The sequence below is a fragment of the Scomber japonicus genome, chromosome 21, assembly GCF_027409825.1.
Source record: "Scomber japonicus isolate fScoJap1 chromosome 21, fScoJap1.pri, whole genome shotgun sequence".
NCBI lineage: Eukaryota > Metazoa > Chordata > Actinopteri > Scombriformes > Scombridae > Scomber > Scomber japonicus.
Genome location: NC_070598.1, coordinates 12,621,271 through 12,639,086, shown reverse-complemented (window position 1 = coordinate 12,639,086; position 17,816 = coordinate 12,621,271). Strand labels below are relative to the sequence as shown.

The following is a 17,816-nucleotide window of genomic DNA, read 5'->3' as shown; positions in this document are numbered from 1 at the left end:
GGACAAAGGGGGGGAAGCTACAGCCTGCCTTTGCTGTGCAGTTGTCAGTTGAACATTTATAATTGATTTTATCCATGAATATCAAAGCACACATGTAAGATGGTGACTATGTTATTAAGTGGGGCAGTTAAGTGTGGAGAGTATGCTGGCACACTTGGACTTTTTAATAAACGTATAACTTGTTCCTATTTTGAGATCATGTGCTTATTCAGAAAAACACTGTAGATTAGTTCTGAAACGATTACTAAATTAATCAATTAATAAATCAACAGAAAATGAACCAGCCACAATTTTGAAACCAACAGTTACTTTTGAAGCAAAATGCCAAATAATCTCTGAATCCACTTTCTCACATCTAACAATTTGCTGCTGTTTTGATGAAATGTCAATTTGCACTTCGGGGAATTTTAAGAGGATTTTTTCCACAATATTTAACATAGACTAAACAATGAATCAACATAATCAGCAGATTCATCGATAATGAAAATAACTGTTAATTGCAGCTTTATTTTGTCAAACATTGTATGAAAGTTGAAAGCACATTATCCTAAAGACTTGAAGTAACCCTTTTAGCTTAGTGTATGACAGGGTCATATATAGGTGATTAGATTAAGGAGAATAAGGTGTTAAGAACTAGACTAGTCCTTGTCGTTAGCTTTCTGTGACATTAGATCTTGTTTTTAAGCAAAAGCACAAAATTGGATGCACATAATGTTCCTGTTAAACAGATTTTTCCAGCAATTTGAAACATATTTCCTGAAAGCTAATGTGATTTGTGTGAATTCTTGAGAAATAAATAGCTTAGTGAAGCAGTCACAGGAAACAACAACAGTTTGCATCAATCATCAACAGCTTGCACATACACACACCCAAAATACAAACAATATGAATGTTTCCACTTTTATTGTCAGGATATTTGCTTCATGTAAAATATTTCAATACAATACAGTACAATGCATGTTCCATCTGCCATCCTCCATGCGATTGGTTGGTTTTGTCATCATGTTGTATGGCTTGCCACAGCATTCAGCAGCTGAGAGCTCAGCCAGCGCAAGCTGCTTCGCAACACTTGCCATGAAAACAAAACCCATGAAAACAGATTAAATTATAAACTACTAAAATCTTTTTTTTTTTTGTCCAAAAACCCTCAACGCCACAGCTATGGGGGCTCCACATCCTCCCAGCATGCTTCACAGCAGCTCAGTTCAGTCCTCAGCTGAGGCCCTCACAGGGCCACACACATACACACACACACAAAAACTGACAGACAGACAGACAGACAGACACAGACAGACAGACAGGAGGACAGGAGGACAGACGGACAGGGAATCTGTCAACGCCGGCAGTCACATAGCAGCTTTCAGTCTCATCCAAGCTTAGACAGGAAGAGGGTAACTGGCTGGGGAAGGGCATAGGTGTAGACAGGTGGAGAAGAAGAGGGGAGGGGATGACACAAGAGATTAACATGTGTCCCCCCTCAAACAGAGCCATCTTCTCTTGGCTGGCTTGATTACGTCTGAGTAAATGAAACAGATTGTATTGGACCATGATAGCCATTCTTCTCATCCTCCCGCACCGTGTTTCACCCCTCAGGTTTTGCTCTATAGCTGTGTTTCTAATACTTGGGTAATGTTGTATCATCTTGAAGAAGTGCAGGTTGTTGTCATTCTGGCCTAATAGACTGCTGCGGACACGGTGCCCTCTGTGAGGTGGGGGGGTTTGTTGCAATGGACATCCCCACATCCCTCAGTACATTCTTTCAGGCGGGCGTGATGAGGGCTGTGTATGCGTGTGTGTGTGTGTGTGTGTGTGTGTGTGTGTGTGTGTGTGTGTGTCTGTATGTGTGAGCGTGTGTGTGTGAGGAGGGTCTCAGTAGCGGTGGGTCTGGTGGGAGTACTGGGGTGGCTGTTGGGAGGTAGAGGAATATCCCATGCTGCTTTGGGGCAGTGATGTGCTTGGTCCAGGGTTCTGGTAGGCAGCATGTGGATTGGAGCGCTGCAGGGAGGGCAGAGAAGAAATTCAATAAATCCATTTAATCTTATTCATTTTTCCTGGAGGGGTTTGATGACAATTTACTACACTATTTGGTACTGCTTCAAAAGTTTGCCTCACTTCTGATCATAACCTCGTTTTAGAGGTTGTGATGTTCACGCAATGCATAGAAAAATGAATACTGTTAATATGAGGTGTGAATAAGTATCCACACCAACATGAAAGAAACTAACATTCTGTGTACACAGTTGAAATAAATAATAGGATAAGTGCCTTAATAGTAAACACATATTCTTTTCTCATTTCAAGTAAAATAAAAATAAAATAATGTGCATGATAGAATAGAGTGGATCAATCATAGTGGGCCTGTAAATCGTTCCTTTTTCTGTGCCTTCAGTTTGGATTTGAGTGCACAAGTTTCCTCCAAAGATTTGTGCAAACTGTGAAATTTGTGATAAACTGGTTTTGATCTGCTCTACTTTATGTGGTTCTACCTACAGTCATTGTGTTCTTTTCTCTCTTTTGAGCATTTATTTCTGAAAGCACTAACCAAGTGTGGACTCAAATCGATGAACAGTTCAAGAGACATATGAAGGACAAACATACAGACAGAGTTTGCTTTGTATAGAGATGGAAGTTTTGCATGTTTCATGTTGTCTCGAGACAGTAACATGAGAATAGAACAACTCATCAGTCATCCAAGCAGACTTTTTATTCATGACAGCATTTGAAAAACCCATTTCCATGACCCTTAATACTGCATAAATTATTTATCAATATAAGCGAAACCCACTGCGAGTGAATATAAAAGCAGTATAAAAATTTAAGAGGTTTTATTGCATTTTAACATTTCCATCCAGTTTGATAAGTGCTCTACTTTGTGAGTATGTGTGTGTGTGTGTCTGTGTGTGTGTGTGTGTGTGTGTGAGAGAGACCTACCTGGTAGTCTGAGGTCATTATGAGGCCACCTGAGGTAGTGGTGGGTGGGACAACTCGCACTTTCTTTAGAGGCGGGCCCTGGACGTGGCTGTTGTCAGGGTTGCCAGTGTGCCCCGCCCCATTTGTGTGGTTGTTTCCCTGTTGCTGCTGCTGGTTCTTCTAATAGCCCCCCCAAAAAACATGTACAATGTTAGTGCTGAACCCACTACCTCATTATGATGTTCCCCTTCACCCCTTCTGCATTTAAGTAGAAGTAAGCACCTTGAACAACTGTATACAGACAGTAAATGTCACATTCATTTCTTACTTTGTCTGCCTTGTCCTCTGGCTCCTCCTCTGTCAGAAACTCCCTCTTGGGATAGGGAATCTGGCAGCCTGCAAACACACTGGAGTAAAAGACAAAGAGGCTTGTCAACTTCAAACATTTTTTCAAATGACTTGGGGTTAATTAGCTAAGGGACACATCTGATGTGTTGTGACATCCCTGGGGCATGTGATCGGAGCTTAGGAGCAGTGACTCACTCAGAGGTGGGCAGCGGCTCCTCCAAAAAGTAGGGGTCCTGCATGGCCTGCTCGGATGTGATTCTACGGATGGGGTCCATGGTCAACAGTTTCTGCAGCTTTAATAACGTGTGCACAATGTTAGCGTCAAACATGAAAAGGAGTGGTGTGAGGACAATGCGTGCGTCATGTGCCACCGAGAACAGAACTATAACTACACTGCTGTGATGGACTCGCCATCATAATAGACTGACGTTAAGTCATGTCATTGCTCAATTACTGATGCATTTCAACTCACCAAGTGGAATGCTTTGCTGTCTGGTTTGACTTTGTGTTTTTCCATGTACTTTATAAGGCTGCAGTTTGTGTATCTGCGATGAAGGAGAAGCATATTGTATTGACTTCAGTGCAATTACACCATTATAAAAACATGCAGAGGTATTTCATAGTAATAATAAAAACTGTGTTAACAATTAACATGTCTTCTTTTTGCCAGCAGACAACACTTTGCTTTGCTCAGAGTTTGTTTCAGATCTTTTTAAGAAAACTGGGACAGTGGTGCTCTGCAGACTCACGTGTTCCTTCTAAAGTCTTTCATCAGCGTGGAGTGTTCTGGCATCTTTTTGATGTCCTCCCAGTCTTTATCTGTCAAATGAGGGAAAAACAGGATTACAGTATGTCACACCCTCCCTCCCTTCAAAACCAGATTATTTAGGTTGTAGGGTCTGGATTACAGTCTTTTAAGTACAAACATCCCGTTGTTACAGTTAAAGCAAAAGCATTGTGCTTCGGTTTAGATTTTAAAATACCACTTAAAATGTGGGGAATTTTTTTGCATTTGCATTTGCACACGTGAATTACGTTTTTAGACATTCACACCAATTATCTCCCAGCTTTAATTAAGCACCACAACTTTAACTGAGACAATTGCAATGGGGATTTTTGAATTAGCTCTGGTGTAAAATCTGCACGCCTTGATCTCCTACAGAGGTAAAACAAAATCCATCAAACAAACTGGTGAGTTATACAACGAAAGCAGCAGAGATGGAAGAGAGGAAAGATCAGAAGCAGTTTAAGTGAATTGGAAAATATAGGCCTAAATGTAAGCCATGCAAGTAAAAAGTTTCTGTTTGTGACTTGGCTTCATATATAGTGTCAGTGGATTGATGCTCTGAGCCAACAGACCACATTATTGCCTTAAGAAAAGGAGCAGGGAAATAATCTGCCTCTTCTGCAAAAGGAAAATACTTATCCTTCCACAGCATTTTCCACTGAAAAGTCAACACAGTAACAGCAACACTTTGGTATAATAGCAACTGAACAGCATTAACATAAATTGTTTGGAATATCAGAAATATCTATTTCCCTTACGTCACAAGCAGCCCATCCTCTTTTGAAGCTATTCAGGTAAATGTTTAATACATTTGCATGTAATCATTTCAACTGAACGGATTAAAACTAATTGTCCCTGAAAATTTTCTCCCAAAGTCTGGCAGCAGTGGGGTCTCACCAGCAGGGAAGCCCATGACGTTAAAGATGCGGTCCAGTTGGTCGTGGTGGTAAGGGTTACTGGTCTTGATGTCCTCCTGGCGACAGTGGAATATGGGCTCAGATGTCAGCAGCTCCGCAAAGATGCAGCCAATCGCCCAGATGTCTGAAAGGACAGAGCACAGGCCAAAGCTGTCACTAAACCGGCAGCACATGATAACAAATGGCATGTTGTGTTGACAGATGGTGTTGCGCTATTCTCACCGATGGCTTTGGTGTAGTGCCGAGCCCCAAGCAGTAGTTCAGGTGCTCTGTACCAGAAGGTGACCACCACAGGGTCGAGATCGGCTAAAGGCTTCAGTGGTGAATTGAAGAGACGAGCAAAACCCATGTCCGCTGCAGAGTAGATATGTTGCTCAGTAAAGCAGTTTAGTCTATAAATGATATTATATTTTAAGAGGAGACATACATACCAATCTTTACTCTACCCCTTTCTGGCCCTTCCCCCATCACTAAAATGTTAGCTGGTTTCTGAGGGGGAAACGAGACATACACACATCTTAAAAATTGCTCTCACAATCCACATATTTAAAAAAACTAAACAGAAAAAACCCATAAATATACTAAGATATTTCAGATCAGTTTGGTCCAGGTGTTGAGCTACAGTCCTGTATATGGTGTTCAAACAAAACTCTATACTGCTGCCCCCTAGTGGACATTATAAACCCACTGCATCCCTCAAGAGAGAAAGTCTACCATTTCACTTGGTCAGTGGATGTGAATGGGAGATAATTTGGCATCCCAGCCTAATCAGTACAATCTGTAAACACATAAGACTACTTTCTATTTTCAAATTATCATCCCACAGAACATACTGCAATACAAACAAATCATGTAAAGTTTCCCTTATAGTTAAATAACTAAAAATATATATAAAATATATCTACATATTTTATAATAACCTGACACTAAACAACTGCAACGTAATATGGAAAAAAGTGTCAATCATCAACAAATTGTTATTCATCTTGATTAACTCAAACATGTTTACAAATCACTGTACGTCTATGCACAAAAACATTTATAACACATGTAAAAACAGATGGTCATAAGCCATGACTGAACACATGCAGTCTGACACAGCTTCACACGCCTTTCACCAATTCTTTGCCCAAAAACAATTTTCCAATCTTTCATCAACTGTTGCCCTGTTCCCCCTTCTACCTAAATATTTTCTCTCTCTCCACTCCCCTCCCCTGCCCTCCCCAATCCTCTTACAAGGTCTCTGTGGAGGACCCAGTTGGCGTGGAGGTAATGGATGCCATCCAGGATCTGGTAGAGCAGAGACTTGACCATTCCTCTAGGAAGCTGAAGTGGTTTCTTGTTGGCCTTGGACGCTCTGTGGAACTTAATAATGTGCTACAGGGAGACAAGATAATAGTCAGGGTGGCGTGCACGCACAGTACATGTTGACTAAAATGCATTTATATCCTTTGCTACATTTGGTTGGTCACAAATGTTACGCTACAGGCAAGATGAGTAACGCTGATGTTTGTGGCATGTGTTTCCACTTCCTCGGGAGGGGAATGTGGCTATTGCAGCTCTGTGGCAGAAAATGGCATTTTAACTCAGTTCTGATATCCTGCCAATTGAAACTGCCAACTGTAAAGCAGCAGAGGTTTCACTAACAAATGCTGAATAGTGGTGTATGTGTCTGTTTAAATCAGACTTAGCAGTGCATAATTAGCACCATTTTCTCCTCCCTTACAACAGGCTGATGGTGACTGAGTGTATATGCATCAGTGCCATGAGTAATTGTGCATTTGTGAATTGTCCCTTGTTTAAAATAAACAGAAGGAAATGTTCACATATGTGCAAATGAGAGCAGATGGCATAAAAATATGTAACCTACTTGTAAACTACGAGTTGTGTTTCCAAGTACGCCTATGTGCTCACATACTGTATATGAGTGGGAATGTGCAGTATACGCATGTTTGTCTAAACTATCAACCTTGAACAAAAAATAATTACACAGATATGTATCCACATGCATTCCCACTCATATTTGCATGTTGAGTACATTAGATTAGAATATGTTTAATAAGTCATGTCATGCAGCTCCAGTGTGTGTGTGTGTGTGTGTGTGTGTGCATTTTACCCAAAGATCATGTTCGGCGTAGTCAAAGAGCAGCCATACTTTACGGTCTGCATGTGATAGGAAAACCTTCTGCAGTGAGATGACATTGGGGTGCTTCAGCTCCCGCAGCAGCTGCAATATATAAATGCATTCAGAAGACTGACCATACACTCAAACAGCAGAAATCATGAATGACACATGGCCAAAAAATTTAACTGTGAAATGTAATAAATGAATGTGCTGGATACCAATAAATAAAACATACAGGGTATGTAAAGAAGTGGTTCTTAAAGTTCTTTAGGAGGTCCCAGGGGGTTGCTATTGATCAAGGTTAATCATTTATTTTCACTATAAGTGCATCCATAAGTAACACAATGACAAAATGTATGACTATACTGGTCATGGGCTTCATAAACTTTCTGTAATAAAAATCTAAAAGTGAAAATCTGATCAGATGGGGGACTCTGGGACAAAATCTAGTCAGTTTAGTGGTCCTTGACATGAACTACTGGTCTAAACAAGCAAATGTGCAATCTGATGTAATCAAATAGAATACTGAAACTACTTATTCTTCAAAGAGGTTTGTTTTGGTTGCGGTCCTGTAAGTTTGGTGTTGATTATGTTTAAGATATTTTGTTAACTTCTGTATTCATGTCTGTTCTCAAAACCACAACCTACTTTTTCTTCTTCTGTGACTCTTTGGAGTTTCTTTGTGCTTTACGTCTGCTGCTTAGTTATCAAGAGCTTCTTTGTAAAAGACAGTGATTCGGGTGTTACATAAACCACCTAGGAATGGCATGAAGGTGTTCAACAGAGACCAAACGCAGACACAGAAATCTAAGCAGTCCTTACTGCAATCTCTCTGCAGGCTGACATGGAGATGCCAGTGCCTTCAATCTGCTTGAGGGCGTAGTCCTTATCATCCTTCCTACAAACACAGAGAGAGGCAGAGCAATATCAACACCAGACCAGACTGCCAGCCCCCTGAGAGCTGTCTGCAGACAAACATAAAGGGGGGTACTTGGCAGCTGGCACAGGGACTCTGAGAAGAGGCCGAGTTGCATTACCTCCAGATTTGTGTAATCAAGCTCACCTCTGAGGCTCAAAACAATAGAGGGGGAGAGGAAACAGGCCCTGTCTGGCAGCTGGCGAGGGACAAACAGAGCACTGGGACTGGCTCTCACTTGAATGAATCGGTTGCAACCCCTCCCTCCCCCTGGCCTAAATCATCTCATAAACCCATGCTTTGTGCCTCCTCAGGCCTCATCCAACTGCTGCAGCACAAATTAGCTTGCAGAGTCTCATAAACAGCAGTCTCCTAAAGTGAACACAAACATCTTTAAACACTTTAAGGCTCTTTTTGTGTGGTTGAGGCTGCCAGCATGTCCAGGCTGTGATAATGCGCCTGGTATGGGCCTGGTAGTTCAAGAAGTCATCAGATCTTCCTAGCTTTGGTCCAGACTCACTTAAAGACTCTTAAAATGGATTGTTATAGATACAGTGGAAAAAAAGGGAATTAAAATGTTGATGACACTCAGGTGGCCTTGAGGTCTTAAGGTCGCAGCGCCCCTGGTTCAGGGCTGGCTGGATGTCATTACCCCCATCTGTCTCTCTCAAAATGTATCTCTTCACTGTCAAGCTCTGACACTAGAACAAATACTTCAAGGTGGGCTGTAGTTAAAAGGAGAAGAGGAGGGGGAAAATAGAGCATGAAAGCAACATGACCAAACATTGAATTACAGCATGCGATTAACATTTTTACAATTTATACACGGTTAAATACTATTTTAGGAGAGAAAAAAAGTCAGGCTTTGTGTCCCTGACATCAAAAATAACACTCTGCTCTCATATGATAAACGTAATGTGTAACAGAATCTATCATAATTCATCAAAGGTGTAACAAAGTGATAAAAGCATGTTCATAAGCATGTAAAGTAAGACATGTCTGATAATTGATTTACTCAGGTGTGTATGCTTGAGATGTTTTTGCCTTAGACTCATTTTTTTAATAATCTATATATTTTTTTTTAACAGTAGGTCAGTACAGGTGTCAGAGTGTGTTCTGTTTGTTTTGTTTTTAAATGTGCTCTAATTGTGATACTGTTGCAGCATTTCCTTTTGTTCAAGAAAGACTTCTCCCAGGGGAGACACTAAAAGTGACCTTGATAAAAGCTGGTATGGATCTCTTTGAGACCCTCAACATCAACAAGTGCTTCTACACAAGTGCCTGCTTCAGCCTTCACCCCCATTACCATTCATTTTTACAACATCTACAAGAAAGGCAAGCCACAATCCCAACAGTAAACCAAATGTCAGTGCTTGTATACACATGACAGAAAGCGTCCTGAGCAGCCTGGTTGATTGACACATAAGAAAAAAACCCTGAATGTCAACACACTGCCTTTATAATGTCCTTTGCATTAAACCTCTCGCAGCATGCCTCCTCTACCAGAAGCACACGATTGTAGCCTTAAAAGGAGACACAAGACTACATGTAATAAGTAATTTAAACGTATTTGGGAAAGGAAAGGGTTGGCTAGAGGCCTTGCTAGTCGTCAACTCACCCATCTTTTCTCTTCGCCTTGTACACATGACCGTAGGTGCCTCTTCCCACTTTGCATCCTTCGTACTCAAACAGGTCCTCGACTCGCTCTCTTTCGCCGGTCAGCTTTACTTTAAAATCATAGTCCATTTTTTCACCAGTGTTCAGGCTGAATGTATCCGCTCTTTTCCTTTTTTTGTCTTTATTTTCTGAAGCGTCGCTTGGGAGGCAACTATAAAAGCGACACCAACGAGCTCTCGGTTTGGCAATTCAGCTAGTTGCCTTCCCCCCCCAAGCGTGGCCCTTTCTTCCTTCAGCCCAGCGTCCGCATCGAGTTTTCGGCTCAAATTTAACGCGCCGGAGGGGGGGTGTGTGGTGCTCGGTGAGAGTCCAGGTAGGAAAAACGAGCCCGAAATATTTTCCTTTCCCTTGTTGCTGCGTTTCTCTCTCAGCCGGTATCTGCTGCTCCAGAGAGACGCACTTCACTTCGGTAACGACGGCGTATCCAAGCACGGCACTGTCGTAAAACGTCGTGAAGCAGGGGAAGGCAGTCCTGCAGCAGAGAAAGCGGCTCAGACACACGGATCAGACCAATGAGTGTATAATACCCTGTGTGTGCGTGTGCATGTATTATTATATGTAATATAATACAGTCCCTGGCTTCACACGTGTGCAATTTAATTCAATCCAATGCAACAACTCTTCCACAAATTCTACCTTTTTTCCCCCAAGTGTATACCTTTTCTGTTTTTAGTAACGTGGTCGAAACAGGCAATATTTTTACTTTATGTTTATTAGCTACTGAGGTCGTACTAAGTGGTGGTGGCGTACTGGGGTGCTTTATATTGACTGGTCTTCCTAATATTTTGTACCCCTCGTGTATGTTAATGGAGTGGACAAAATATTAGGAACATCATTCAATATAATGCATCCTAATACACCACCAAAACCCCAAACAAAAAACAAACACTGTTTTCTATGTCAAAAATATGTTTTTGTTTTGTTTTTCCCTGTCATGTCATCTGGGATGAGTTTGATTAATATAGCGACCCCTTGTGGGGGTCACGACCCCTAGTTTGGGGGCCACCGCACTAGACAGACTATAACGTGGAAATGCATACTAATTTATGCAATCATGAAAATGAGTGTGATGAAAAATGTTTCCATATCCTTTCAATGGCACAGGTGCTCAAAGATATACCTGTGTTTAATATATTTTGTCTTTCGGTCAATTCAGTATTAAGATAAACTATTGATGCTTTAGGTATAGTGTGTTACACAGGGCAAACAAATGGACCACATTTTAAAACACACAATGAGTAAAATATTAATCTGTTTAAGTAGAATGAGATTAAATAGACAAGATGTTTTAATTAGATTTAATAATAGAGGTAAAAATGCAGTAGCCTAGATAAACATCAGAATGTTTAAGTTTAATGCACAAATAGCCTAATTTGAGACAAAATATGATCCATTCAACATGACATATCATTGTTACATTGTGGTTGATAAGCAATTACACTCTTATTAAAACAAGAATAACTGGATGAGCAGAAAAAACCCTTGGTGTTTGGTTTCAGTCACGAGCCTGTCAGGATTAGGCAAATAACAAGTAAAATCAATTGAAGTAGCAATACCAGGATGCAAAACACTTAATTAAAATTAAATGTCATACATGCACAGTGTTAAGTAAAAGTGTAAAATGTAGGCTAAGTGTTAAAATAAAAATAACAATTACTTGTTTAGAGAACTTTATATATTATGTTGCAAAATTTAACTTATCTGTTCTTGTAGTACTATTTACAAAATGCCCTGTTCTTATCCAGCACTCGATGTACTGCCGACAATGACAATAAAGGCATTATATTCTTTTTACATAAAGATAAATGTATTGTGCAGGTACTCCATACTGCAGCAATATCACAGTTTAAATCTACAGTAAGTATTCTACTTTTGTCTTTGTAGCAGATGGAGCAGATTCAAAGTATAGTTTTACCACATTAATTAAATTACACTTATGGGTTGGATAGACACTAACCCCGACAAGTGTTGTCGCAGATGTTGTGTTATGTAGGAACCAATGTATCACGTGCTGCTGTGTGGGGACGGACGGTGTAGTGTGTAGCACTACTGGTCCCATCTTGCGAGAGAAAGGAGAGCGGAGAGAACCGTCCATATTACAGCTGCTTTGTCAGGTACTAAATTCCTCTTAATGTCATTGTCACCTCCTTTAAAACTATGGTGTGGTTAAATATTAGCATGTGGGTATGTTAACTTACTGATAAAGTATTTATTTTATGTGTATCGGGGGAGTTATTCAGCCTCACAGCTCGCTGCTAACACTGCTGTCGACGGACTGCTAACGGGCTAGCAGTCTGTTAGCAACTAAAGCGTTGCGCATTCAAAATGACACTCCGCATTCTTGTGGGGTCCACAAAATTGAATGTTGCTTTGTGACGGCAGCACTGTTTGCCATCCCTGTATGTTATCATTTCGATTATGTGATGATTTAATACTGCCGACATGATTCTTTGTCTTTCCTTCATTGCCCTGCGTTTACATGGAGGATACCTCCGTTTCGTTTATCACGTCCCGCCTCTGCATCGCACTGATTGGACGCTTGGCGTGTCAGTCATGAGCAGCAGGCCGCTGATTGGCCGTTAACCAGGATGACAACGCCAGTTTTGTTGCTTTATTCCCCTGCCTTCAACATGGCCTTCCGTAGCCACGGTTGTAACTTGGCTAATATTAGCTCACATGAAGAATATGTTGATATTCGGATTTCATTTGGTTATTCTGTACAGTGAATGAATTGAAACAGTCGATACTTGTCAGTTTGGGTGGATCTGCGGCGCCAGCCGTCGTGCTAAACGTTAGCAGGATTACTATCTTTCCTTCTGCTGCTGGTGTCTTTCGATAGAAAATGGATGGCATTTAAACAGCTGGCTAGAGATCAGTCACTAAACGACAAATTCATATTTGCATTGTATATTTACTCTGGCACATAAAACAACCGTGGTAGTGTTATATTTATATTGCCAATTAAGACATTAATTCTTTATCTGCCTCAAAGAGACCCCAGTAATCATAAGCTTATTTTATTCCACTGGAGCTGCTGAGGCTATGTGTGATTTCATGTGAAGTGCAATGTAAAGATGTAGTGGGTACTAAAGCCTTTACTCCACCCCTGATTGACACCCTCACTTATCTGTCTGTCAGCACTTTTCATGGTGATGGACCCTCCTGGTGGGGGAGACGAACGGCGGAGGCAGGCAGAGCGTCTTCGAAGGGAGGAGGCATATTATCACTTCATTAATGAACTGAGTGAAGAGGAATACCGCCTAATGAGAGACAGCAACCTGCTGGGCACGCCTGGTGAGGAGTGACATACGTGTATACTTACATTCTTTGTATAAGGTGCACAGTATGCTAGAGTCACAGTGTATGTTATCCCTGATCTGCTACCTGTCTAGGAGCAGGGGTGCCACTTCATGACTGCTGACGTGGCTGCAGACATCATGTAACAGAATGCATGGCCATTTGTTTCACAGGTGAGGTGACGGCTGAGGAGCTTCGGCAGCGTCTTGATGGAGCAAAGGAGCGTGTGTCATCTCAGCCGCGTACTGAGCAACGCTTGCAGACTGCTGATTCAGTTGAGCAGCAGGGCAGCAGTGGCGAAGGAGAAGAGAGAGGGGCTGGAGGGAGACGAGGAGCAGGTAGGGATATCTACATATGGCCTTTGCAAATCAGGCTTATACTACTTATGACATATTATGGTTTGGATATTAGTTGCTGTTCATTAACCAACAACCCCAATAATAATATTATCTCACAGTCTAACTCTGACAGACCTAAAATAAACATAATATCTTATCAATGGACTTCAGTACATCCACAACACAAATGGCTTATTCATAGATTCCAAACAGCCCTTTATACAAGCAATCTATTGTTAAAAGGAGAGAACTGCAAAATTATTTCTTTTAAGATATTGTGTAGGACAAGTAACCATGAATGTTTTATTTGATTGTTGCACTTTGGCACGATTTAAACACGGTTGTAAGATGACTTGATTGTGTGCTGGCTTTAAATAAGATCAAAGATATGATACTGTTTTAAGTAGACGACAGACAATAGCAATGTTTTTTTTAGGGTTGTCCTGTACAAGAGAATAGATTTTATTTACAATATGTTAGTTCACAGTCTTACCCATCTGTGTTCTTTACAGGGGGCACAGAGCCTGGAGCAGAAACCTCTAATGGTGACTCATTACTGGAGTGGCTCAACACTTTCAGACGCACAGGTAATGCTACTCGCAGTGGGCAGAGTGGAAACCAGACATGGCGTGCTGTTAGCCGGACCAACCCTAACAGTGGGGAATTCCGATTTAGCCTGGAGATCAACATAAACCACGATCAGCCAGAGCCGGGAGAGCACAATGACTCCTCGGAAACTGCAGAGCTGCCAGTAACTGCCCCAAACACAACTTCACCCTCTATACGCACTGCTTCCTCCTTCTCCAACCCTCGACCGTCAACCACACCTAGGCCGGCTCCTTACCCCTCTCCTCGCCCAGCCCTCAGTAGAAGGATTCAAACACGTCGCACACGCAGCAGCACTACCACTCTTTCTATGAGCCCCCCTGCACTTCCTGCTCCAGTGCCTCCTCCTGCTCAGAGGAGAGGTGCTACTTTGCACTCTTTAGTACCGCCTTCCACTGTTACCCCTCCTCTTGATCAGACTACACCTTCACAACATCAACCTTTGAATGCAGAAGTGGAGCAGGGGCGTGATGATATGACTGTATCTTTAGACTGTCCTCGTGTGTCACCCCAGTCTGGGTCTCAGGCCCCAGCGGCAGGACACGAATCACGTGGCAGTAGGACTCGATCACGTGGACGTTCACGCAGGGTTGCAGCAGGAGGTGGGGTTTCATCCCGCTTGTCAAGGCGAAGTCGCTCCCCCTTACACAGAACCCCTGTTCCCAGTACCACTCCACCATCCAGCAGTGGTGTGAGTGGCTCTAGCATCCACACTGTTGAGCCAGGCAGTGGCACAAGCTCTGTTTCCATGGAGACAGGGGAGGCTGTGGCAGAACCTGCAGCTCTAACAGAGCCAGCTGTAGAGACAGGAGAACGTGAGAATGAGTCTCACATAACAGGAGCAGGAAGTTCCGCAGTGCGCCGGCACCCTACCATCATGTTGGACCTGCAGGTGAGAAGGATTCGACCCGGGGAAAACCGGGACCGGGACAGCATTGCCAGCAGAACACGTTCGCGTGCCCGGGTTGCAGAGAATACTGTCACATTTGAAAGTGACAGTGGTGGATTTAGACGCACCATCTCCCGCTCTGAGCGAGCTGGTATCCGCACCTATGTGAGCACGATCCGGATTCCACTGCGACGCATCAGTGAGACGGGCCTTGGGGAGCCCAACTCCACTGCACTGCGTTCCATCTTGCGTCAGATTATGACCGGATTTGGGGAGCTGAGCTCTCTAATGGAGACAGAGGCTGATTCTGAAACTGTTGCACCTAGCCACATAGATGTTGGTAGTACAAATAGTAGCACCAGTCCAGCCAACCGTCTACACACAAATGAGAGTGCAGCCGGCCAGGTTGGTGCAGGTGGGGCAGATCAGGAGAGGGTGGGACTGGTGGGGAGTGAAGAGGACCAGGGTGGCCAGGCTAGGCTTGGAGGTGCAGTAGTGAGCACCACAGAGGGAAGGGCCACCAGCAGAGACACTAACAACCTGGTAGAAAACGGTACTCTACCCATCCTGCGGTTGGCGCACTTCTTCTTACTGAATGATGAGGAGGATGACGAACACCCTCGCGGTCTGACCAAAGAACAGATTGACAATCTGGCCACGCGTACCTATGGTCAGGCCAGCCTGGAGGGGGAGATGGGCCGTGCATGCAGTGTCTGCATCAACGAGTATGCCCAGGGCAACAAGCTGCGTCGCCTACCTTGCTCCCACGAATTCCACATCCACTGCATCGACCGCTGGCTCTCTGAAAACAACACCTGCCCCATCTGTAGGCAGCCCATTCTGGCAGTGCACCATGACTGACCTATTTGCTCACAAACACAACTATCATGTTCCTGGCTGGCTGAACTGAGCAGACCCAAGTAGGCTTTGCATGTACATAGCGCTTTCATGGTTTAATTTGTTTGAGAATATTCATTGTGTTGAAGGTTAAGAAGGTTGAACCAAAAGTGCAGAAAAAAAGAAAGTATAAATGCAGAGAATTAACAAAACTTTATTTTTTTAGACTTTGTTTTCAGCAACTTGTTAATGTTTTATTTTTTCTCTTCCTGTGACCTGTTTTGCTGGTCTCTGTCACAAAGCCTCAGAGACTCTCATCAATGGATGGCATTAATGTTTAAGGAGCTCCTGTAGCCGCTGCTGACTAGTCTCACTTTAACTCTTTAGTGTCGGATATGTGACGTCTCTTTGTCACAACTGGACTACACAAATCACTTCTAGACTCGATTTAGTCAGTGTAAGCTGTAAATACCTCACCACTGCTTGTATCTAAAGGATTTGAAGCAAGACGTTCCTCTCATGCCATCTGTTCAGAATGGAAGCAGGAAACCTCCGTTTTTAAAAAACGTTCTCCATTTTAAAGCTTTGGCATCCATTTTAAAGTGTCGGTTGGCTTGTTTGTTTGTTTGTTTGTTAAGCCCTCTTCATACATCTGTCCCATATAATTGCAATACAGAATTCATCCATCAAAGTCGCCCACTAAAATCAGTCACTTCAAAATCTTCAACGTTACCCATATGAGCAGCACAATTGAAATGAAATACAGAAGGCAGGTGATAATCAGGAAGGCAGAATTGTAATTTAATGAGTTGTGCAATACAGAAAGAAAATACAGTATTTGTTTTTTTGCTGTTCATTGTTGTTTACATTGTAATGCCTGATTATCATCTCCACTTAAAATCAAAGGTTCGTTAACCCTGAATTCATGTTTCCTCTTGTTTGTTGTTATTTGTTTTTGATCCGTATCTGACAGACACCTTCAGACCTGTCTCATGAAGCAGCAGGAAGACGTTAGCTTGATAAACCTGTCTATCAAAAATCTGGTACCTTTTTTTTAAATTATAAAATATGGACGTAAGAGATAAAAATTGACTCTACTTTTATTTATTTCAGCTGTCCAGCTAACTCTGAAAACCTGCATCATGAGACGGGTGTTGGGGAAATTGTTGATGTTTTGAGCACCTTCTCCAAAATGACCTTTTCTGCTCATGGAAATCTGTTAATAACAAAGCTCATAATTGAGATATGTCAAAATGCAACGATTGCAGTCCGTTTCTGTTCCTGTGCTACACCTGAATAAGCCAGTGTTAGTAATAAGGTGTTCTTGTATGTCCATCTGATCTCCATTTACATGATCTGCACAGACATTGGCACTTCTTTTGCAGCACAGGTGGAATATCTAGCTGAATCACCTAGTCAGTGTGTTGTTATCAGGGTCCCTGTGTGCATCAACAGTAACAGTACACAGGAGCTATTACGTCTCTGCAGTCAACATGTCACTGACAAAACTGCAGGAATGATCCAGTATGTAAGAATGTGTGAGAGTAGGGTATGTGTGTATGGTTTAACCGTGTGTGCATGTGAGAGTGTGGGTGCTGAAGGAAAAGACCAGTGTCCGAATGAACCTGGTTCTCAGAAAGCTTCTGATCAGTGAAGGTCCACCACAGATTTGGAGAGGGGGTTGTGGCCACTCATTTCAGAAGTGAATATTTATTCTGTTCCTATTTAATAAGATGGAAATCAACTTTTGAAACATGAATATGTATTATGTTACAATGTGATGAGAGTAAATAAACCAGTTATGATAAATATGTTACTATGTAATAAAATGAAGACATGGGTTTTCTTCTCTGCTCCTTAACAATGGAATAAAATGCAGCTTTGTTATGCCTGGGAATGTGGTGTATGTGGACATGTGTGTGTCACTCTGGGCTGTGGATAATAACAGAGTACAGTTTGAATAATCAACACCAGTGGAGAAACACTACACCCAACTTGTTCACAGCTGACTACTTTATTACTCTGATACTGTTACACAACTGTTGCCAGTAAAACAGTGACCGGTAGGAACTAAAATTAGTACTCTGAGATGAGGGGACATGAATAAGCAACTTAAATGTTACACATATAAATTAAATAATAGTTAAAATGCTGTAAATGATCAAACAA

At 42.2% G+C, this 17,816-nt stretch overlaps 2 protein-coding genes across 2 annotated transcripts; one reads left to right on the top strand and one right to left on the bottom strand.

Moving 5' to 3' along the window:
* Positions 1 to 888: 888 nt before the first annotated feature.
* On the bottom strand, positions 889 to 10,056 carry cdk8 (cyclin-dependent kinase 8). The gene is made up of 13 exons (XM_053342226.1): positions 9,622 to 10,056; positions 7,910 to 7,985; positions 7,079 to 7,189; positions 6,199 to 6,339; positions 5,394 to 5,451; positions 5,185 to 5,316; positions 4,943 to 5,086; positions 4,008 to 4,077; positions 3,731 to 3,803; positions 3,454 to 3,551; positions 3,239 to 3,317; positions 2,932 to 3,090; positions 889 to 1,995 (listed from the first exon to the last, which is right to left on the bottom strand). Exons 1-13 carry the CDS (start codon positions 9,747 to 9,749, stop codon positions 1,870 to 1,872), a joined length of 1,395 nt encoding a protein of 464 aa, XP_053198201.1. The 5' UTR covers positions 9,750 to 10,056; the 3' UTR covers positions 889 to 1,869.
* A 1,695-nt stretch (positions 10,057 to 11,751) lies between these two features.
* rnf6 (ring finger protein (C3H2C3 type) 6) lies at positions 11,752 to 17,538 on the top strand. The gene is made up of 4 exons (XM_053342594.1): positions 11,752 to 11,794; positions 12,819 to 12,974; positions 13,151 to 13,315; positions 13,828 to 17,538. Exons 2-4 carry the CDS (start codon positions 12,827 to 12,829, stop codon positions 15,669 to 15,671), a joined length of 2,157 nt encoding a protein of 718 aa, XP_053198569.1. The 5' UTR covers positions 11,752 to 11,794; positions 12,819 to 12,826; the 3' UTR covers positions 15,672 to 17,538.
* Positions 17,539 to 17,816: the final 278 nt, after the last annotated feature.